Raw genomic sequence first — 24,477 nt, 5'->3', positions numbered from 1 at the left:
ACTACATCTTTAGTTAATAACCTCCTACAGCCTGGAAGTATTAATTATATACAAAGGTCAGAAAGAGCGTAAATTAGGTTAACATTGTTTATTACAACGTAGTCATGGTACAGTAGAGGCCCAAGATTTGCAGGGCTAAGGCACCAAGTAGCTGTTTCCAATCATGCACAGATGATTGTATATTTCCCCTGCTTGGCCTGTAAAACCTATTTTGTGAAACATCAAATAGGCAAACCAGTTGCACACATTGGAACATCATGACAGCCCCATCCTCAGCCTAGCTTCCAGATTAAGCAGCTGCTCAGACCTGATTGTGTCCTCTCAATAGGCACCAAATGACACATAGTTCTTCTAAAGCCACTCCAAGGCGACGCACTCCCGAGCGGGTAAACACTACACTGTGCATTTTACCAGCTCGTGTTATTGTTCTCAGAAAGGATGGAGCGAGACAAAGCATAAATGTGAAGAGAATCAACAGATTTAATTAAGCATAGGATTTTGAGAGATGAAAACTGAATAATAAAAAATTTTTAATCTAACCCCGAATGGGGTTAAAAAAATTGTTGGATCATAAAAAATTTTTAAAGTTGGATCGTATAAATTCATTTGTGTTTAGTGAGTCAAGCGACATGCTAATGTGCCAAAGTTACAAACCCTGAACTACCTATTCCTTCTCTTTTCAAGCCTTCATGCCATCTGCTGATTTTAGAGCTTTCACCTGGACTGCTCCCTGTTTTTAAGACTCCAGCCCTCCATTTATCTAAACAATAAAGAAGAATCTCATAAAATTTGAATAAGTAAATATTTTTAACAAAGTAAATGCATCTTTTGAGAGTTCATGTCATCCATTGTCTTTCATCATTAAACCTACAAACTCAACACCAAAACACTCATCTAACAATAACTGCTCATAAATGACATTCCTTGCACAAAGCCTTCTCCGATGTAGAACTCATTGCAGCAATGTCAGGGAGAAGAACTGTACATAAACTAAAATGCATCAGAAATTATGTCAACGGAATATAATAGGTGAAAACCTCAGTTAAGTCAACAACTGCTAGTTGTTGGCATGGATATTTAAAAACTAGGGGTAAAAAGGTACAAGCAGTCATAACCCAAGTAAGCAACATTCACACCCATTGTGGTTTCTTGGATTTTGCTTCATTTCTGCTTTTGTGAAATAATATAAAGAACTTGGAACTCTGCTTTCTCTCCTCAACTCCAGTGACTTTTAATGAAAAGCTTCCCTCAGTGGCACATCTCTATCAAACAAATTGCCTCCAGTCCCACCGCTACAAATAGTGCCCCCAACTTTCAGTTCAAACACGCACTCTTGCTTTGTTTCCCCCGTTACGTGTCGAATGGCACGCCATTCAAACGCTCCAAGTGAGCCACAGCCTCCCTTCAGATCCTCTTTTAAATTACCGACTTCCAAAGCTCTCCATTTTTAGGGTGCAGAAGTATGAAAATGAAGAGAACTGCGGTTTGTGCTCGGAGAGCGGTGGTGGCGACCTTACATTCAACATCAGTATGACTCACTGAAATAAAAAATTATTCTGGCGTCAATGTTATGTTTTAAGAACAGAAGTCTAAATTTAAATCTTTGCATGCTGAGGTATTTCAGGGGAATCACTGCAGTATATATTTTGACAGAGTGGTATCAATTATTCATTATATGTGTCATAAAATAACACAAAAAGTAAAACATTTGGATAAATAAAGTTACAGAATGATATCTAGTTTGCAAATTTCTTCTACCAAATTTCAGAATGCGCTTTAGAACACAAGCAGTGGGGATTTTATGACAATAAAAAACTACAAAGATGGACAAATTTAGTCACCGAAAGCAGAATAAATCAGTTTCTCACTCATTTTCAGCTACCACCTCAATCCTGTTTGAAGCTGCAGGGGAGCTGGACTGTATCCCAGCAGTCAATAGGTACAGTGTTGACTGCTGGTAAAGTACACCTGTCCAGTCCATCACACAGCCAACACAAACACACAAGTCATATAGCGGCACATGCACACAGCCATGCCTTACGGCAACATAAAGTAACAAGGTAAATGCATGGGAGAAAACTGGAGCGTCAGGTAGAAACCCACGCATGCATGAGAGAAACATGCCAACGCAGAAATGTTATGACGGTTGTTAAGGACCTAAATGTACTCAAACTAAAATGCAATACTTATTAGGTGAAATGAGAGAAGTCAAAAAACTACTAGTGGGATTATTAAAAATTTTGATTGCGTTAAGTACAGAGTCCAGTCAATCGCATTTTACTCAAAAACTAACTTTTTAAATTGTTTTGCTGCTTCATTATTGAATAGAAAGACATGTGAACTTAAATATTGTTTTTAATAAATTAATAAGGTTATTCAACCCCCATGCTTGTTGCAACATGTTTTGCTTGCTACATTTGAATTTAGTGGTTAAATATATTCAGTGATAGATCAACTCGCTTGTACACAATTTGCACACAACATTGGTCTTTTCCAACTTCCTGTCACATTGTATGTTGGAGAGGGCAAAGAGAAGAGTCTGTATCATCCACAGCTGGTTGCAGATGTAACTTGTGTGTCAGATTTACAAGTGTACCGGAAACACATTAATATAAACTTTGTGGCCAGTTTTTCTTTTTTTTATTATTATGTAATCAATGCATATAATGAATCAAATGTAATGCATCAAACAATCTCTACTTTGACTACTAACGTGTTCCTTTTGCTTAATCTGCTTGGTGTTCATTTGGCACACACAATCCCAACAAAAAACATTGTAATTTGTGCTTTTAATGTGGTGCTACGTATGAAAACATTATGAACGCTCCATGTAGGTCGGTCTAAAGCAGTTGTTTCTGAAGCAAGAGGAAAGTTTCATTCTTAACCTTTTTTTTTTGCATTTAGTAGTTCAACAGCTGCTATAAGAAGCAGCTTAGAGCATTACTGTTGAAGCAGTTACTAAGAAATGCAGCAAGAACTGTAAACAAGTCACGGTAGGCCTAACTTGTTGAGATTTATTTTTCTAGGCCATGGAAGTCTTCTGTTTGTTGAACTCTCCATCTAGGCCACAGAGTCTACTGGGGGCTTGACAAAATCCTGAGTCCAGACGGACTGACACACACACATATTGGGTCCAGTATGAAGCAAGTCGCTCCATCAGTGCACCTCGGGGGGACAAGCTTTAGCCACCAGCCCCCAAATCCACTGACTGATCCAGTGCCCGAACTGTCAGGGCCTGCCTAGCCGCCATGCAATCTTTTAACCTTCGCTGGCTGCTGCGAAGCCTCCGGTACTTCACGCTGCGTCTGTAAAAAGCCCGTTCAAGGAAGACTAGGAAAACAAAGTAAAGGAGGAGAAATATCACAAAAACTAAACCTGTACTGTGGTAGGAGAGATTCAGGCAGGCTGAGTGACAGAGACGGAGTTTGATGGAATATCAAGCGGTTTATTCATCAAAGTGCTGAGTGTCTTCAGACAGACAAAAAGGAAAAGGGTTTTGTTGTTCAAGTCTAAATGTTACACTTCGTATTGTAGTGAAAGCTTCCTGTAAAGAAAGACATCTTTTGACTTAAAGCAAAGCTTGATTTTTTTTAATGTTCAACTGCTTTTACAGTTTGAAATTAGAGCAAGTAATAATTGTTTTGCTGCATGTATACAGAGCAGATTAGAAAAAACCTTTTCATTCAAACTTGCTTGGAGTACCAAATGTGGATTAACAGATTCACCAAATTTAAATGTTCATAGGTTAAATTATCCCATAAAGAGATTTAAAATGATTAATCTATTAGTTAAGAAACACAACGCAGTTATTTCACTTGGAGAACAGTGAAGTGCTCTGAAACAGAAATATTAATGTTGTTAGAATGGCCTAATCAAAATACAGTTGAGAAATATCTGGAAAGTTCAGAATAGTAGCTCTCAATGCAATTAGACTGAGATTGAGCAATTTTATATTTAATGTAGGACATAGATTTTTACAAGTTAAGTTTGATTAATTACATAGACTAACTTGATAAAAATATCAAAGCAGTATTTTGATTTTTATTTATTTATTTTTACATACAAAAGTCCCAAATCGGAACCTTTGTATTGTGTTTCCAGTACACCCTTAAATGTGATGCACAAACAACTTCTGCAAAACAAAAAGAGGCAGATTCTCTTGGGCAAAGAGGTTAATTTTTTCTCTTAAAAACGAGCCGATGGGATGTTGGACAAGGCAATTGTTTTGTCCAAGTTGCAGAAAGGAGATGGCCTATCAGCGAAGCTATTCAAGCCTAAAATACGATCTCAGCGCTACAGATGTGGCAGCATGTATCAACATCCCGAATGCTAATGTCAGAATCTACGGTCTGCATTTCTTTTTCAAAGAAGTTACATGAATGATCAAGGGTTCTTCAGATACTCGGATGCTGAATTGGTATAACAGCACTTTTCATCAAGCTGATGGTTTAATAACCTAAACAACAGATCAAATATTTTTGTTGTGGAGCTCATACATCTTTATTCAATAATTTGGCAGCAAAAAGATCAAAGAATCTAGGCATCTTACATTAAAAACGCTTTAGAGTGGTGCACACTAACCCAAGGAAGGCTTCCTTCTTGTGACTTGATTGAGAGGATCTCATTGAGTTAATGATGTGTTGATGGTGCGCCGCTTTTTTGGCAGGTTAATTGAAGGCATTTTCCTGGTTGGAAGAAGATTAATATAACAAGATGCCTCTCATTCCGTGGGTTTTATTTAGTTATTTAGCGAGCATGTGCTCCACCTGCCAAGGAGGTTATGAGGCTGATAGCGTTTGTTTGTTTGTTTGCCTGATTGTGAGTGGAATTGCTCAAAAGGTTACGAACTGATTTGCATTTAATGTTCCCAAAGGGTGGCACAGCCCGATGCAAAATTCATTAACTGGTTGGCTCCTCACAAGTCAGGATTTTAATTTTTTAATGAATTCACTCCCTGTTCCAACATATTTTTACTTAAAACAATTATTTTATTTTTTATGAAAAAGAAAGTCTGACCCTTTCTAAAAAACAACAAAGCATTAACCCACTTTGTTAAATCACGATTTCACTCTAATTTACCATTTTTGGAAAGCTGAGTTCGGTTTCACTTACAGCGCTGAAGGTCGATGCCTGGCCTGTATGATCAGGAAGTCACTTTAACAGAAGCTGCCGACATAAAGTAAAATAAGAGTTCTCAAAACTCAACACACCATGCCTTGAGCTAAATAAATTTAAGAAAAGATGAGGACTAAATCCTTCTGGAAAGTGTTACAAAGGCATTTCTAACACAAACCGACTCCAGCCATAATGCACAAATTGTAAAACACGAAATGTAGTGAACCTTTCTTGGATTGTTCAAAAAGTTCATAATTGAATAATCAGAAACATACTAGGAAAAATGGCATACATTGAACATTTACGAGATAAATTCAAGACCACAGGAAAACCTGTCCTGTTGACAGGTGAAACTAAATGGGAACATTTGTGAACCTCTGCTTCCCATTATGTATGGGGAAAACTTAACACCAATCACAAAAAGATCATACCTAAAGTTGAACATGGTGGTGGTAGTGTGATGGTTGGGGTCTTCTGTCCTCTTACAAACATGGATGGCGAGCTTTAACCACGAATCCTGTCAGAAAATCATATAGGAGATTCTCCACACTTGAACACTTGCTCCAAAATATATGAAGAACTTCTGAATGGTTTAAAAAGGAAAAAAAAAATATTGAAGGGGTCTTAAAAACATCAGACATTAAAAATGACATTCATGGCCTTAAATAAGCCATTCATGATCAAACAACGCTCCAAAATAGCTGAAATTCTGTATAGAAACAGTTATATATATATAAGAACCTATGCTTTTTTGATAAGGTGACATCTAATGGCAATTTGTTGTAAGATTTTATTTAAGGGTTTTAAAGAAAAGTGTGCTGAATCCATACATACATGTCTTAATAGAATTGTTTGATTTGAGAAAATAAAAACAGGAAAAAATGCAAGACCGAATTTCTGTTTCCTATTCCTACTTTATATTCCATGAAATCCTAAAACACATTGAAACGTGTGGATGCACCATAGCAATGTGTGAAAAAATATCCCAGTTGAACAAACCCCAACAAGAAGCTGTTAATAATAAAAAGGTCAACACCAGTTATAATTTGTTGCAAGTTTTTCATTCCAGCAACTGTAGAATTTAATCGCACTAATAGCCTTGAAACTACTTCATCTGATGCCAAATACTTTGTTTGTTTTTTCAAATTATTTGCACAATCCCTTCTAAAAACAAAAACAATCTTTTGTTTAGTTTTCTGCTCAGTTGACGCAAATAAACCACCGACTGAGTGTATTTACTTAGTCTTATGCAAAGAAAACACACTAATCAGTTCTCCGAGAAACAAGTCAAAAGTCCCAAACAAAACAAATAAGAGACAAAACTTCAGCATTAACCCAATGGGATATTAGCTGAACCAACACGGAACACACTTCACGCTATGACAGGTAATAACATAACGCTTCACTTACCATAAATAGTCGGTTGGTTAAGCGAGTCAAAAAATTATCCACATCCTCTTTAAAAGTTGGAATTGTTGTATCGTCTGTTGTGAAACTTTAGTAAAACAAATAAGAGCCTCAAAAATGGTTCCTAGTCTTTTTTTATTTCATTTTTTTCTTCCTCCGGCAGCCTGAGAAGCACACCTGTTACCTAATTAACGTCCTTTTATTCTGCGTGTTTTTAACCAGTGAGCAACTAGTGTTCTCTATGGCCTCCTAGAGGACTGGAGTGACACAGTTGATAAACAGTTAAAATAAAACTACTAGATTTTATTGCACAGACTATATGCTAAAGTAAAGTTTTTCTTGAGTAGTTTTAATTTCTCAATTTTTTTATACTGTATCTGTTACAATCCAGACGAATATAGCCAAGTTTGACGTTACACTATTTTACAAAATCACCATTTCAATCCTGTGTGTTTTTACCAACAAAAATGTGAAAATGGTAAAAGGTGCCGTCAATTATCACTGATATCTCAATATTTTTTCGTCATAACAGGGTCCGAATTTCTGCTTTGCAATATTTATATATATATACTGTATATATATATATTTACCTATACTATTGAGGGTTATCATGAGAAAATGATTCGTGATAAATAAAGTTCTGCTTTGGGTGAATAGCGACCACCTGCTGTTTGGCATTGAAACAAGTTAGTTGTAGTTTCTCAATGACTTAACCACCTTTTTTTTCCCTTCTACTACATTTTATGCTGTATTAAACAAATGTCACGAAATATATTACATACATAGGGTGAATAAATGCATTCTGTTTAAATAACTAGCTAATATTTGTTGCAGTGAGCATAGGAAATGGATGCATGGATGCGTTTTTCCTACATTAATGCAGACCAGTTGCATGTTTTTCTTCAACCACCAAGACTTTTTACTTTCCAAAGTACATCATAGTTTTCTTTACCACCTACATACTAAGCTGTCAACTTTTTCCTGCTCTGCAGTTTTTCAGTCATTTTCTACATCTGATTGGCTGCTTAAGAACGAACACTGATGCCCAGTTTAACGCTGAAGGTATCCAGATGAGGAAGTGAGATTACCCCATACTAGATCAACTCCGCTTAGCTACTGCAGAGAATCTATTTCTGATTGGCTTGTTAGTTCCCTAATCAAAACGGAGTAAGGCACATCGTTCAGAAAGACATAACCTTTTATACTCCCATATCACAGAAAAGAAATCATCTGAATACTTAACTTCACATTTCAAAATGACTGACAACCAACCTGCAGAGAGGTTTGGCCTAACACCCATCTGTCAGCTCTCTATGAAAGAACAGCAGCATGCAATTAGTGGTTCAGTGTTTATGCTGCGTTTGCTTGAGTAAATCCAAGACTTCACACTGATCCTCGTTTTCACCCTTTGAGAGTGCCAAGCAGACGACAGCCAAGCAGTCAGTTAGCTGAACTCACAGAAGGTTATTTTATTACCAGTGCATCCAACTCTTGAGTGCACCATAACCTTAAAAGCCTTTCGCGCTTGCTGACTACAGTTAAATGAACGGGCTCGACTCGGTTATGGTTCACCGCTTTCGTTCCCCCTCGCGAGGGGAGCTAATAAGTCAGTCTGATCCACTCGCAGATACGGCGAGGATGCACTTATCGCATTGTCAGCAGCTCATTTCATTAAGGCTCCTAGTTAAGTTTGCATGTTACGCGTTCGACACTTTTAAATTACCCGAGTCCCACTTGGCTTGGGCCGAGGGACGGTGGTGGAAGGGGGAAAACAGAGGGAAGGACTCCCTGTGAACCCCCACCCTCCCGAGCTGCTTTGACCATCAATCATGGCTGTCGGAGCAGCTGGGCTCCTGTTCTACAGTGGGAGCTCACAGCAGAGCGCTACATCATCTGGAACTGTGATGGAGGCGCAGGCTTCAGCTGCACGTGGTTTGATTAGAGGCTGTGGTTTCACGAGAAAAAGCAAACGTGACGGATATCAGCCTTTATGACGAGGCTGATGCGGAGAGTCGCCAAAGTAATTTTAAAAGGAAAAAAAATCTAATTTTTGTAGCAGTAAAGCATTCAACCACACTGGGTTGGGAAAAAATAAATAACATTTTTGGAAGTCGTCTGTGTTGGTCTATTTTGCACGACTGAATCCCAAAAATGACATCCATTTTTTTCCAATCAGGTCAGGTTTTTAACTTTAATTTTGATTTAGAAAAGTCCCATCATCTGACTACATTTTTGTGACATTATCAGTTCATTTCTGTTAATAATTCTCATCCAAAAAATATTTTAGGAGAAATAAAAAAAACATGTTTTCTAACGTTGGAAAAACCGAAGACAATTTTTAGGCCGTTGCCCGTGTTATCAGTCATCTCCATCTCTCTTTCTGTGAAAATGAGGCTTTCCAATATAATTTACGGCCAAGAATTGTTTTAGCAATAAAGAAATAATCTATCAATTTTCCCTCTTTTGTTTTTTCATGTGAATTCTACCTTTTTGGTTTCGTTATCTTTTGTACAGTTATGCTTGTGTAATCATTTGTGATGATTACACAAGTTTGTTACAGTCTAGAATATCAGCGTGCAGGGAGGCTGCTTTTAATAATAATAAAACAAACAAGGATTGTTTCAGATAATAAGTGTTTGTATATGTTAAATAGTATATTCAAATGGAGATAAAGCTAATGGGCTTCTGCTATATCTTTTATGACAGATGCATTAAACGTGACACTGCATGAACGGAATTATTTAGTGGCATGATTGGTGAAGTGACACCGGCGCCGAGCAACAAAACACTTTCACTTTTCCGTCCTATCCATCCTTGCTTGTCTCATTAGCCTTCATTCCATTACGGGGGCCAAAAACTACATCCAGGCTTGTTTATGTAAAGCAATTTCTGTGCCGCATCTTGTTATCAGCAGAGGAGATGTGCCAGTTGGATTGCTCCGTCAAACCCGAAATTGTTTTTTAATTCCCCGATTATCAGCGTTTTGAATGGATTCTGGCCTCCAAGACCTGTTCGAGACCTACTGGGTGAGGACGGAAATTGCTCACGGCATCAATTGGCCTCGAGACAGGCGAGTCAGACGAAACCTCACAAGTTAATCACAGCACATTGCATGTCAGACTCTCGGCTGACAAAAGGATCCGTGAGCCGTTAATACGGACAGACGGAATGTTTAAAGAAGTGGTTGAAAGCTACGCTTGTCTTTAACTTGCAAATGTTTTCGTATTTACACAAAAGAGCAACACAAAGAGGTGAAGTGGGAGGCAAGGGTTACAGGTTTTGTCATTTTTAGTAAATACAAATCTGAAAGGTGTGGCATGCGGAGAACACCTACTTCAAAATGCAAAAATACTTGAGGACGGCAGGAAAATGACCTTTACAGATGCAATGGAAGGGTATACAAGCTGAAATGACCCGGTCAAAGTTCAGACCTGATTCCATTTCAAAATCTCTGGAAAGATCTAAGAAAGGTTTTCCACAGATGCTTTATTCACTTCTTCTGACTGAGTTTGATTTATTTGCTTAGAAGAATGAAAAGAAAAAAGAAAAAAAAAAGTTGGTTGCAGATGTACAAAGGTGGTAAAGGTGTAGTCCAAAAAAACCCCATTCAGCTGTAATTACACCAGACTACTTATGCAGATTTGGGCTCAGAGAGGCTGAGTATGAACACATACTGTGCTTCTCCAATTCTTTTCTTTAATAAAAAACTGCGGTTAATCTCAGGTTTTTCAAAAATAAATTTTTGGTGCAAAAGGAGAACGGTAACCAATACCGAAATGCAACTCTGTAGGATGTTTTCAAGTTAGTCAAGTACATGAACTCTGCTAATTCCTGACTGTAAGACTAATTTCACAATTTCACATTGGAACTGCATTAGATAAAACTTCCAATTTCATTGATTTTAGTTCTACTTTGACAATTTTTACTGGCATTTTCTTCTTCAGTGAAATATGAGTTAAAACTAATAAAGAGTGAAGATAGAAGTTACCAGTATTGATAGACGGATGTCTTTGTTGCTCTTTCAAAGCAGAGTTTGGAATCACTGATAAAGTCTGAAAAGTCATGAATTTGCAAAAATAATTCTTCAGTTTTTAGTGATTAAAGATAGAAATTTATGCAATTAAAACTAAAAGTTCTTAAGTGTACCGAGATTCTAAAGTGAATTGTGAAAACATGGTCAATTTTTGCACATTTGCCAAACTTACCACTTCAGTCGGAGAACTTTTGGCATTTTTTTGTTTTATTACAGTTTTCTGACTTTACAAAGTCAGAGAATATTTTAGCTTTTTCTTTGCAAATTCACAACATTTTGACATAAAATATAAGCTTTTTCCTTGTAAATATGTAAAATTAACTTCTAACTTGAGTATTATTTTTTTTTGACAAAAATTTACTTTGCGCCCTCACACTAATGTCTGTCATCACGTTTTGATGCATGGAGATGACCTTTTTCTTTACGTTTAATGCTAACTTGTCAGCGCGGCATCAGTGCAGATTTCAACAATCTTAAAGCAACTTTGATCTCAATCAATCGAGGACATTTCTAAACCTCACAATTTTCACATCCGACATTTGGTGATGATCATTTAAATTAAAACGTGCAGCTGTTGTTATAAAAATGAAACTTACTATTGGAATGTTTCTGGAACTGGTCCCTCGCTTAACTATTCAGCTTGAACTTTCTGCAAATGATAGAAAATAATCAAGATGGGGTAAGACACTGACTGCCAAAAACCTCTCTCCTTGCTTTGAAAACTTCCTTTAAAGAAGGAAGAAAGAAAAATTCCCATATAGCAAATATATGCCAAATTATTTAGCTAATAAAAAAGAACTATTAATGAAATATATTTTGCAACACATAACAGCCGCTGTGCTAATGAGTTCGAAAGAGGAAGGTCATATATATCATGTTTAAAATCCATTAAGATCCGCCAAAAGAGCCATGTTATAAGCTCACCACAGCGTGAACTTTCATTTGCATTTAATAACTTTCTTATTTGTCCAAGACCTGATTAGAATGTTGCGTGCTTCGTGCAGCTGATCTACGGTAATGGCACTTCGTGTCCGTATGAGGCCATTAGGCTTTTGGAGGAGGGAAGATTCACATTGTCTGCAGGCGGAACCCCGACACGTTTGTGCAAAAATGTCGGCCCCTCTCCTCTCACCACCCCCCCGCAACCCTCCCTGAGCTTCAAGAAGACACTTTTGATCCAACAAAAGTTTAATTCTGCAAAGTTTGCGATGCGAGCACCCGGGCCTATCTACCTTGTACATCAGCACAAAGGCAAAAAAAAAAAAAAAAAAAAAAAAAGATTTAGGGCATCTACACCCTTCACTTTGATGCCACAAAGCCTCTCCGGGGAGCTACTTCCTCTATAGCGAGGGAGTACCCATCGCTGTGTCCCAGCCTGATACCGATTTACCCATCCCCAAAGGATAGACCGCTCTTAATACGATTACAGAGCAACAAGACTTTAAGATAATTCAATGCGTCCTCCACGGCTAATTTTGAAAAAGCCGGCATGGATGCCACATCCGCTTATTGTCGCTCCCCGCATGCTAAAGACGGAGAGCACCAAGAGTTGAATTATTACCGCACAATACTGACTAAGTGGGAAATCTCTTTGGACATGGGCGGCCCACCATATGCCTCGATTTAATTTGATTTTCCGTCCGGGGCTTTAGTTATAAGTGTCTCTAAAGTTTCATGTCTCTGCAGCGACAGAGGGTGAAAGGGCAGCTTCTGCTTTGACTTGACTTCAGCAATTAGAGGGTGAGGTGGGGAGTAAATAAACCGTGATTTGGTTTACAAAAAAAAATAAAAAATTAAAGTACAGATAAACACGAAAAGAAAACATGGAGCTCTTGCAGATACTGTACATGGCAGCATTAGTGGGCTGGAGTATTTGGTGCAAAACTGGATTAAGCTTAATCCTGCAGTAAATTCAATTCTCCGGATGGAGATCTCTTGTAAATTTATGTTTGCAAGCACTATAGTTTTAATCCAACATGGATTTGCAACGGTCTTGGCGCAACTTTGAACTTTTTTCGCATTTTGTCCCTGCGCAAACCGGAAATTTCAAAGTGTTTTATTGGGATTTTACAAAAACAAACATACGTAACTATAAAGGGTAAAAATCTGACAAATATGGAAGGCATTTATACTGTATACAGTGATATTTGTTCTATTTTTACCTGCATTTAATAAAGAAAACAGATTTTTTTTTTGTAAAAAACTTCTGAAAAAGACAAGCATCTATAAATTAAGGGTCTTGTACATTTGCCTTATTAAAATAAAGGCATAAAACTTCCAAAATTTGTTTTATTTTGTTAAAAGAAGAACTATTCTTTGGGGTATTTTGGAAGTCAAGGTTTACGTGTTATGAAACAAAAATCTTTTCTTCCGTTACTCTTGTATTTAGCTTCATCCATCAAAATCACCTGAACAAACTCATCCCTGCAGCATGATACTGCCATCACTATGTTTCACATGTATCACTCCCCTCTTCCATCAGCGTGGTGGCAAACTGTAAATTAGACACTCTGACGTTTTTAGCTATATTGTGACAAAATCTAACATCCAGAGGGAGGGGAGTCACTTTCACTAAATCGTGAGTCAGCTTAAGGTGACACAGGTCAGAGGGGATGTTTCCGGTACACAATTGAAGCTAAAAACGAGTACCCCGCGAGGCAAAAGAGAATACATAAAATAAAATAAAGAGCTCTCTTAGTGCACGAGGATCAGTCATGATGCATAAAACAGCTTCACGCGCACAGCTGCGCCTCTCAGACGCTTGTTGCTGCTGCAAAGAATGCCTTTTTCATCATCGTGCTGCCCTCTGCGGGTCTTCTTCCAGCCTCCTCCTCCTCCCCCCCTCTCACCACGAACCTGCTCCCGTTTTCTCCCCTCACCCACCTTCCTTATCATTACCAGACACCCTTTAAGACTATTAAATTGCGTTTCATTCCCTCATTGAGCGGCAGCACACGTTTTCACGTAACAATTGTGTTTGTTCTACTTCTTAGACTATATTCTCCGCAGACGTAGAACGTGTGCGCCGCCTTTGCTTTGCGCCAGCCTGATTTTAAGTTCCACTAGTTAAAAAAAAAAAAAAAAAAGAGAGAGAGAGAGAACGGTTTTGGTGGGAAGATTGAGCTTGTGCACAGCAGCAAGGCTGGATATCGCATGACCGATGCAGAGCTGCAGAGGAAGAGAGAGAGAGAAAGAGAGAGAGAGAGATAATCGAGATTCTTGCATTCGGGGGGAAAGCTGGTAGAGCATATTCGCTGATCTGCGCTCGCTTTGGACGCTCTGGCAGCTAAAATAAAGAGGCGCATTTGTCATCCGCTTCAGGTCTGTGCGCACTTGGAGGAAAGTCACGTTCTTTAAGAAAATTTAAAAAAAAAAAGAAAAGAAAAAAATGCATGCGTCAAGCCCGGCGTGATGTTCTGAGATGTGGGATTACAGCGCTCTGTTCTCAGCCATGTCCGAACTTTGGTTCTGGCTGCTCTTCCGAGATGACGCCGCTGATTTCGGCCGGACGGACTCGGAAGCCGCGCTGGCGTGAATGAGATCTACCCTCCCTCCTCCTCCTCCTCCTCCTCCTCTTCCTCTTTCCCCGGATCAGACGGCACTCTTAACGTGCGCCTGCTGTATGGAGCCTAACGCGGAGGAGACTTGACTTGTGGTTTTTTGTTTTTGTTTTTGTTTGTTTTGTTTTTTTAATTATTAATTTTTTTAAATTTAATTTTCCTTTGTTTTCTATTTCGTCCAATTTTTGTTGTCATATCTGCTTTGGCGATCGAGTGAAGGACGGGTGACACCATAGGAGAAGGCGAGAGAGAGAAAAAAAAAGACAAATCAATGTTTTCCACTGAGGTTGGAGAGAAGACCGTGATTTTCGGGATGCCTTGGCGTTCACACGGATCGGCACGGTAAGATGTCTATGATTCACGCATTATGCTCGATTTCTGAGGATCATCTACTGTTAGGTTGGAAAAATATTTTATGGGGATCTGTCCGTGGTGCTGAAATCTCTGTCTGCCCACCCCCTCCTCTCTCTGCCCTTTACTGCATTAGCGAAGTTGATCCGATTCAAGACAGTTTAGAAAAAAAAAAGAAAAAAAAAAAAAGGTGTGCGCGCCGCTTCCCTTTACCTTGACAAAAAAATCCCTCCCAAGTTAGTGATAACACCCATTATCGTTTTCCACCCGCCTCTGCAACAGACGTTTACGTTAGACGTGACTTTAAGAATCGATTGCAGCGCCCGGAGATATCTTAAATAAGACTATTTGGATGGAGATTCGGTGTACATAGTCTAAAATGTACGCGCGCGCGTGCACGCGAAGAAAAAAAAAAAGGGGGGAAAACAATATGTAACCCCCTCTTTTCCCTCACCCCCACTCTATGGCAGTAGAAGCACTGCCGCCTCATTTCTGGTTATTTACCAGAGATCAACAGCCCCTCATGCCGTCTTCGTCTTTGATCAACTTCTCTCGATCATTTCTGCCTGTAGGCAAAAAGGAGGTTCTGTCGCCTTCTTAGGCCGGATTTTTTTTTCTCTCTCTCCCTTTCCTCTCTCCAAGATGAGCAGTGCCTGCTTTATTTTTCTTTCCTTTTCTCGATCAATTCCTTTCGAGAGAGAGAGAGAGAGATACGCATTCTGGTCTCCTTTTCAGCCCCCCCCCCCAGCCCTTCAAATAAGAGTCGATAAAAATGACACTGTTCTCAAATGAAATCCCCGTGTCCCGGTGTTGCTGTTTGCTCCCAGCCTGGAAAGGGAAAAGAATCCAGACAGTTTGGCCACAGTTTGCCAGGGGGGGCAGTGGAGGGGAGCTGAGTGAGGATTCCTCATTAGAAAACGATGGAAGATTCCTGTGTGAGGTACATTGGAGGCACCATTGGAGGTTGGTGTTTGGAAATCCAATGATGAAGTCTAGACTTCCATTTTCCAAGATGGATTGGTTTTAATTTAAGCAATCCAACAACTTGCGCACCTATCCTTCATGTTTATAGTTATTACGCACTGAAGTTGCAGCACATCTTCACGCCGAACAATCCTCAATAAGGCTACTTGTTTTTTGCCTGTGTGCCATGAATACCCACAGGGACTCAGGTCATTTAGTAGGCAGCTATGCAGTTTTAGGAATGTTGCACGTGTCTCATGCATTTCCTGTGCAGTATAAAAAAGAACCCCTCCTTTTTTTTTCTATTTTCTTCTACCCACCCTTCTATACCCCCACCCACCCCCTTCCCTTCCCTAGATGACACTTCACACTGGCACCACACTCGAGTGAGCCGGGGCATCCTCTCCCAGGACAAAATGCATATCTGGATTCTAAAAATAATCCTTCTGATTGCATCATCTCTGAGGCTGGTCGAGATGTATGACAATTATGGGGAGATCTGCCGGAGCCTGTGCATGTGCGACGAGAAGGAGGGGATCCTGATGGTGAGCTGCGAGAACCGGGGGATCATCAGACTGACAGAGATCAGCCCGGTTCAGTTCCCGATGTACCACCTCCTACTGACAGGGAACCTCCTGAAGAAGCTGTCAGTCAATGATTTCATCAATTACACCGGGGTAACCATCCTGCACTTGGGGAACAATGATATCTCCGAGATCGAGTCGGGTGCCTTCAACGGACTCCAGGGATTAAAAAGGTTGCACCTGAATAACAACAAGATTGACCTTCTGAGGGACGACACTTTCACAGGGCTGGAAAGTTTGGAATACCTACAAATTGATTATAATGACATTAGAACTATAGAGCCCAATGCCTTGAGCAAACTGCACCAACTGACAGTGATGATTTTGAATGATAACTTACTTTCTGCCCTCCCCTCGAATATATTCCGGAATGTCCCCCTTACGCACTTGGACCTGAGGGGGAACCGACTAAAAATGTTCCCCTACATAGGCCTCCTGGAGCACATGGACAAAGTTGTGGAATTACAACTGGAGGAAAATCCGTGGAACTGCTCCTGTGAGCTCATTGCTCTCAAGGCTTGGCTGGAGAGCATAGCCTACACGGCTCTGGTCGGGGAGGTGGTGTGCGAGACGCCTTTCAGGCTGCATGGCAGAGACCTGGATGAGGTGTCCAAGCAAGAGCTGTGCCCGCGGAGACCCGTAGAGGACACGGTCAGGCCTGCACCACCCAGCAGCACCAATGGATATTATCAGACCACACCTTCTGCTGTCACGGCCTCTGTCACTTCATCAGCTGTTTTTAGGTCCTCCTCCAGGCCTACCAAGGGCACACGGCAATTTAACAGAACTAGGTTAAAGCCCACTTCTCGGTTACCGGGCGGTAACCCGTATAACTATGGCCCCATCATTGCTTTTCAGACCAAATCTCCTGTGCCTTTGGACTGCCCCACTGCCTGCACATGTAATCTGCAGATTTCTGAAATTGGGTTAAATGTCAACTGCCAAGAGAGAAAGATTGAAAGCATTTCTGATCTAAAACCCAAGCCATACAACCCTAAAAAAATGTATCTCACTGGAAATTACATCCCTGTGGTGCGAAGATCTGATTTTGTCGATGCCACTGGATTGGATTTGCTTCACCTGGGAAACAACAGGATAAGTGTGATCCATGACAGGGCTTTTGGGGATTTAACCAACCTCCGTCGGCTGTATTTAAATGGTAATCTCATGGACAGGCTTACAGGGGAGATGTTTTTTGGCTTGCAGAACTTGCAGTACCTTTATTTAGAGTACAACAAAATCAAGGAGGTGGAGGCTGGCACTTTTCGCTACCTGCCTAATCTCCAGCTGCTTTTCCTCAACAACAACCTCCTCAAAACTTTACCCATGGGCATCTTTTCCAGCCTCTCCCTGTCTCGACTTAATCTGCGTAACAACCAATTCCAAAACCTGCCTGTGAGCGGTGTTTTAGATCAGCTCAAGTTGCTTGTGCAGATAGATCTGTTTGAAAACCCCTGGGACTGTTCTTGCGACATAGTGGGGATGAAGATATGGCTTGAGCAGCTCAGTGCAGGCACAGTGGTTAATGAGGTTGTGTGCGAGACGCCCATACGCCACAAGGGGGCGGATCTGCGTTCCATCCAGTCTGAGCAGCTGTGCCCAGATTATACTGACTCATACGTCTCACCAACTCCCCCCACGGAGGAGCCCATGGACGACCATGTTGTCACAACAAACCCTCCTCAGAAGTTCAGCCCCTCAAGCAGCACAGTACCCCTCTCCGTCCTCATCCTTAGCCTCTTGCTTGTTTTCATCATGTCTGTTTTTGTGGCGGCTGGGCTCTTCGTTGTGGTGATGAAAAGGCGCAAAAAGTCTCAGAGTGACCGCACGAGCACCAACAATTCAGACGTTAGCTCCTTTAACCTGCAATACAGCCTCTACAGCAATCGCTCCTGCCCTAAAGTCAAAGCCCCCGCCGGTCACGTTTACGAGTACATTCCCCACCCGATGGGCCACATGTGCAAAAATCCCATTTACAGGTCACGGGAAGGAAACACGGTGGAGGATTACCGAGACCTGCACGAGCTCAAGGTGACATACAGGAGTACCCCTGATGAGGAGAGGGATAGTAGCACGTTGAGGAGTCCCGCGTACAGCGTCAGCACCATCGAGCCACGTGACAACCCCTCCCCCATCCAGGATGCAGACCACTTTTTCAGGGGCATTCTGGAGCCCGATAAGCAGTCCCCGCATCAGTCCATCCCATCCATCCCAGCAGCCAATTTAGAGTACAAGTACACTGGGCCTGTGTCGTACACGTACAACCCAAATTTCGATGTCAGGCGGCAGTTCTTGCACCCGGAGAGGATAAGAGAAACGGTGCTCTACGGCACAGCACCCAGTACTGTTTATGTGGAGCCCAACAGAAATGAATATTTGGAGCTAAAAGCTAAACTGCAGTCTGAGCCTGATTACCTCGAGGTCCTTGAGAAACAGACCACCTTCAGTCAGTTCTGAGCAACGCGGTTGCTAATGTTAATGAAACACTTTGTCTGCTGGTCCTCCTTGAAACAGTGGCTCAGTTTATTAAAGGGTGCCTTGGCACAGAAACACATGAGCAAACGCGAAGGAGCTAGGACGGGGTGTGCCGAACAATCAATTCTTTCTGAGACGCGACAGCACGAAAACGGATACAGCTTTCTGACAGGTAGACGAACAAACTCCACTGATGATGATGCAAATTTTATTTTTTTATGGTGAAGATGGAATAACACAAAATGTAAGTGTACTGGTAAATCCTATCCAACTTCATTTTCAGGAATATAACCATACATAAAAAAAGGTATATTGTGAATCAGAAGAGAGGGAGAGAAAAGAAAAAAAAAAACGTTTATAAAATCCCTCTTGGACAAAAAAAGAAAAACACTTGTACAGCAGATGATCGGAACTGTGTAGGACTATTTTCTGCTGTAGTCTGTAAGTAAGTATTTATTGATATAATCTGCCATGTCTTTTAAAAAAAAGAAGAAAAAAAAACAAACTTTGATTCTACATCAAATATTACCTGTGTCATCATATTCCATGATCCTCTGGAAAAAAAGGCTTATGTTTGTAGTTTCATTTACTGTAGCTCTGCATTGTAACAGTGGCTTTTTCTTTTTGAAAGTGGCACACCCCCCCAAATGTTCAAAAACAGACTGCGTCATTTGAAGATTTAAAAAACAAAACAAAAAAACAACAAAAAATAGTGTCTTTGTATGCTTTCTGCACTTTTTGAAATTGGAAGGCGAGTTTGCCTTCATTGAGCTCTCATAAAGGAGATTATTATATTAAAAATGAATATGAGTATTCATTCTTAATATGTAGAGATATGTTATCAAAACTAAATTCATAAATGATATTTGAAGTATTCATTATGTTGTGTAATACTGATATTTTAATCAATGTAACACCTATTTTTATACGAGCATTGGCAGATTCTCTATCCCTTATTGGTTCCTTTGTTTTGATTGCTTTGCACTTATTGCACTATATTGACCAAACTATGTTATTGTCATCAAATAAAACAAGATGTCAGGTTCATACATTGTTCTTATGAGGAAAACTGAAGTGTTCTGGTTGACATTACTAAGAACATCAGAGTTGGGTTGGCCGTGTACCCCTTTAATTTGGCAAATCAACTGACAATGTCTTGGCTAAGAACTGGCGACTGAAGATACAGTCTGTGCTTCACTCACAGGGCCAAGCTAGCGTCTCAGAAAGGCCTGGAATCAATGGGGATTTAATCAATGAGAATTAAACCTTTGCAATTATACAATGACAACTATATCCACATTACTGCCTGCCAAGCGACAAGGAGGTCATTTATATAAACATGATAGGAGGTGACTTAGGGCTCCTGCAAAGCCAGTGGGTATCAACTTTGGCAGTGATGAAGACATACAGACTCAAGGTAGTCATAATAGGCTTGTAATAGTTTTTTTTTTTTTTAATGAACTACATGGGTAGTCATAAAAATGCTATAAATGTAAATTTTTTTATTTGTATATTTCAGTGTGGTTTTATATAACACTATTTTTCGATATCTGTTTGGGATTGTCGAATATTATCAAATTACGACCACTGATTCAACCAAAAACAACAACTCCCAATTGGTAGATAACCATTCATTATAGTAATAGAATCACATTTCAACTTGGTTTTGCTAACATGCAAAATTCCAAATGTAATATTTTTGTTCTTTGCATATGAATAATATTTTTAGCTAGTTGAATGGACTCCTAACTGCTCATATTGCCCATATATGATGTGCTTTTAAGTGGCTAATGTTTACAGAGAGTGGTGGGGACATTGTGGAGTGGTCCTCATAACAGTAGAGAATGAAAGCATAAAAAATTTCCTTAAATCATCAATTGTTAAAGTGGGTAAGACATGCATCAAGTTTAAAGCAAGTGTAAAATGATGCACTGGTTGGCATGAAAGGTTTTGTGGCTGACGACTTCTTCTGACCAACATTGTGATGGTACAAAATGACAAGCACAAATCAAAACAACAACTTTAGACAGTAAAGCAAAAACAAAATAAGTCTAATAATTAACTATTATTGTCTGTAGCAAAGACTGGCTGACTGTTTTTGAGTAGGAATCGGTGCAAAACATAGCTTCCCTGTTGTGATTTGGGCACAAAAACCAGGCAAAAGTATAAAACGATTAAAAATTCAATCAAGAGCAAAACTTAAAACATTAAAAATATGTAAATGTTACGTTTGCAGTTTTCATGTTTGACTTTTTCAGTGATTTGTGGTAGTGTATGCTTTGTGACAGACAGGGCTCTGGGCTCAAAAGGATCCAGATTCAAATGTGAGAGGGTAAAATGAAGACATTTTTAAATATAGATCAAAACTTAAAGGTAGATTTTCTTTTTGTACTGTTTGAAGTTGTTGTCTCAGTTTGTGCTTGGCCACTTCACTACTTGAAAACGCAAAGCAGGGTCCATAAAAAGGCAAGAGGCTGCCCCTGTGCCACCATTTTCAGTGTGCAGCGAGCGTCACCATTTAGGAATCCAAGCGCTCCCTCAGCAGAGACAGACGACATCTTTGCGGAGCGGAAGCCTGCCGACTAATTCTCAACTCGCGGGGAATTATTTGGAATTAAATGAATTTATAATTAAACCTTCTCCGCGTGCAAAGAGCTGTTATATAACTGTTTACGTTTTTTTTTTTCCTTCTCTTTCCCACTACCAAGTCCATCGTGGTGCCTGCTGCCTTGCCTTATTAAAAAGAAAAAAAATGTAACGCTCTGGGTCCTCATTGCTTTCAGAGAAGCTCGGAATGAGAGCAGAAGGCAACCATTTGGGAGATGAGGAGTCCTGGAACCGAGTGTAACTGTGGATGTGTCATACATGTTGCAGGGAGATGTGAATCATGGCCAAGGAGTGCGTGCACTCGCCCAGCATTGGTGGCCTGTGGGATGCTCACAGTTCCCGACATGGAATTATATTTATTTTTTGTGATACTTATATTGCTAAACACTTTGCACCTGAGCAGCATGGTGACAAATGTTTAAAATGTGGCGCAGATGGCTGCATGGGGTTTCATTTTCATATCCTGGAATTACCTTTTTTTTTTTTTCCTTTCTCGTCCTCAGATGACAAAATGTTCGAACACATTGATGAAATCAATGAATCATTGTCCCCCCCCTGCCTCCCTTTTTCTGAAATAGGTTTGCCATTACTGTGTGTGTGAGTATGAACATCCATCCAACCCAGACTGTTTGGTTAATTGCCGCCTTGACCCAGCTTACAGTCCCAGCGTAATATACTCGCATTTGTCGAAATTGCACGCTAAATCAATTTAAAACCAAAATTGATCAGAAAATCTTTGAACTTCTGCGGCGAGACCAGAGAGGAGGCGGCGAGGTGAAACATCCCAGATGGTGTTGCCTCACGCTGACCGGCATCCCTGATCATTTCTGACTGAAACTCATCGCGTGCAATCTGACGCAAGGCCGGCGGTGTGCGATACAGGTGTAGAGCGCCGCCGTCAGAGGAAGCCTCCCTCCTCGCAGAAAGAGCTCATCAGAAAGGCAGAGCCAGGGAGAGAGACGGGTGATGGGCAGCCGGTGTTCTCGTACGCTCTCTGCTTTCACACCATTTGAGAGTTAATCAATGCGGAAGCAGAGTGGCACGGCGCATGAAACCTGTCCAAGCTGCACCAAGTGTTGGCTCATCACTTCTGCTATTTTCAGTGCGTGGAGTTGAACTTGCCCGGCAATTATTTTCGAACACTGTTCTCAAAAAAAAAAAAAAAAAAAGCTGATTAAGAAGAAAAAAAGAAAAAGCTTTTTCTGGAGGAGTTTTTGCTCCCATTCCAGTTTCATGAATTCTCAGATTGCGTTGGCAGAATTGGATGTTTATGGTAAATAAAATCAGCTTGATGCCACACATGTGCAGGTACGCGTTAGCCAGCTACAAGGCCCAAGGGCAAAATTACGCTCAAGGACCCCTCTTTACAACCTCGTTTCAGCAACTCTTAGGATTATATATAGTTCACATATCTTTAAGTAATCTTGTAGTATGCATAGAGTATTAGTTTAATTTAAATTAACAGTAACTGAAATAGAATTGTGGGTTTTTTTGCTAACCTCTTGAATTTTTTCATCCATATTGTTGTGATTTAAGATGTGCTCAATATTAAGTTGATTAGAAGGAATATAAATGAATTCTGTTTCTCCTGGGTTTCTACCAGTTGAATTGCTCACAAGTCTATTTATTATGTAGCCCTTAGCTACCAAAAAGGAAAAATAAGCTAATCCGTTTTCGTTTTCAAGTGCATCTACTTTCTGATCATTTTTATGTAAAAAGTAATACGAATAAAGTGGGGGCATAAAAATGGCTAAGGATTTGCAAGTTAAATCTGTCACTGTAACATGCAAAGCAACACTGATATTATGAAGGTTTTGGATATTTTTCCTGTCTTAACCCTTAACATGATTGTTTTTTATGTATTTTTTGGTCTTTGAATGCCCACATGTTGTTTATATTATTTATATCTTGCTGTCAGTTATTCCCAATTCAAAAGTTGGCAATTTACTTTACGTTGGGTGTTGACTTAATTGTTCACGTTTCTATTTTTTTCCTTCTTATGCTGCTTTTCAGTTTGCAGTAAGACGCTGCAATCATACGTAAATGATAATTACACTAATAATGCATCTACCCCGGGCGTACTGCGAGACATGCAGGGTGGACATTTTGCATATGCTCGAGTGACGTTTCATCGACCGCGGCCCCTTCCTCCTTTCTCCCCCGCCGATGCCGCCACATTCCTCCGAGCCCGCCTCGCTTTCCTTCTCGGCACCCGGTCTCCATGATGATGTGAGCAATTGAGTTCAAGGAGATCTGGGTAATTGAGAGGGCAGGGATGGCATCTGACAGGCACCGATGGCTCCAATGATTACTTTAATCAGAGTGGTTAATGGAATTCCTTCAGGCATGTAGAAATGCTCAAATGTTCATCAGCACTCAACCGATTTCTACCCACCCCCCGTCGCTGCCAACGCCTCCTCTTCTACCTCACGTTGCCATAATTACCGATCAGTTTTCCTTCCTCCTTGTGCCTTCTCTTTCATTGTTACCCCCAAGCTTCTGGGCTTTGTTTGTTCCTGTGATCTTAAATCCAAAGTGGGAATCATTATGAGGGTACACTGGGCAGCTTTATGGCCCAAAAATGCATTATGGATAAGGCATTTTCTCATAAAATGCCATGGTAAAGCTCTTAACATCCATAGGAACTCTCAAGGACTTGGTCACAGTAAATTCAGGCATATTCTTACATAGATAAAAAGCACTTTAGATTTAAGTGTTTTTTTTTTCCAGGACATGTAGAATAAAGAGTGGATTTTAAATTTGTATTTTTTTTTTTAAAAGGCTCTAAATTTTTCCATCAGGAATGTTTAACACTTCTGAATTAAATGGTACTATAACACTTGTATGTTCTACTCAGATTTTAATTTTTGAATGATTAGCCATTGCATCTTAAAGTCAAATGTGTCATCTGCCAATTAAAAAGCCACTTGCTGCTGTCAATACATTGAAGGTTTCTTTAATTTGTTATGCAATACTGAAAAAAATGTGCCAGCTACAATCAATGGCGAATATATTTGTTGCCTTTGTTGTGATTGGACGGGAGAATTAGCGATTCAAACACCAAATAGACCTTAATGGATAATGCTAACAGTGGAAAGCAAGCTAACATACACGCTTGCTTTTTTTCTGCTTTACAGCCAATCAGGGCCAAGGACAATAAACGCCACTGTGGATTGGCTGCTTTGCAAATACTAGCCAATAGCATGTGAAGGATCACTGCACCTTGGTGTTTTAGCTTTTCAAGATGCATTTATTTCAAATATTTTAGTCAAGCTGAGAAAAAAAAAGTAAATAGATGAATAATTTGGATTTGCATTCCACAGAAAACCTGCCAAATGTTAACCCGCAAATAGGGAGGCATCCACTGTATTGCAATACTTTA

General features: G+C 40.1%; 1 protein-coding gene across 1 annotated transcript; it reads left to right on the top strand.

The window, feature by feature from the left end:
- Positions 1 to 13,499: 13,499 nt before the first annotated feature.
- Positions 13,500 to 24,037, top strand: slitrk5 (SLIT and NTRK like family member 5). The gene is made up of 2 exons (XM_028011189.1): positions 13,500 to 14,457; positions 15,787 to 24,037. Exon 2 carries the CDS (start codon positions 15,846 to 15,848, stop codon positions 18,468 to 18,470), a length of 2,625 nt encoding a protein of 874 aa, XP_027866990.1. The 5' UTR covers positions 13,500 to 14,457; positions 15,787 to 15,845; the 3' UTR covers positions 18,471 to 24,037.
- The last annotated feature ends 440 nt before the right edge of the window (positions 24,038 to 24,477 follow it).

Source organism: Xiphophorus couchianus, chromosome 24 (assembly GCF_001444195.1).
Source record: "Xiphophorus couchianus chromosome 24, X_couchianus-1.0, whole genome shotgun sequence".
Lineage (NCBI taxonomy): Eukaryota > Metazoa > Chordata > Actinopteri > Cyprinodontiformes > Poeciliidae > Xiphophorus > Xiphophorus couchianus.
Note: the sequence above shows the minus strand (reverse complement) of the source record. Positions and strands in the feature narration are given on the sequence as shown.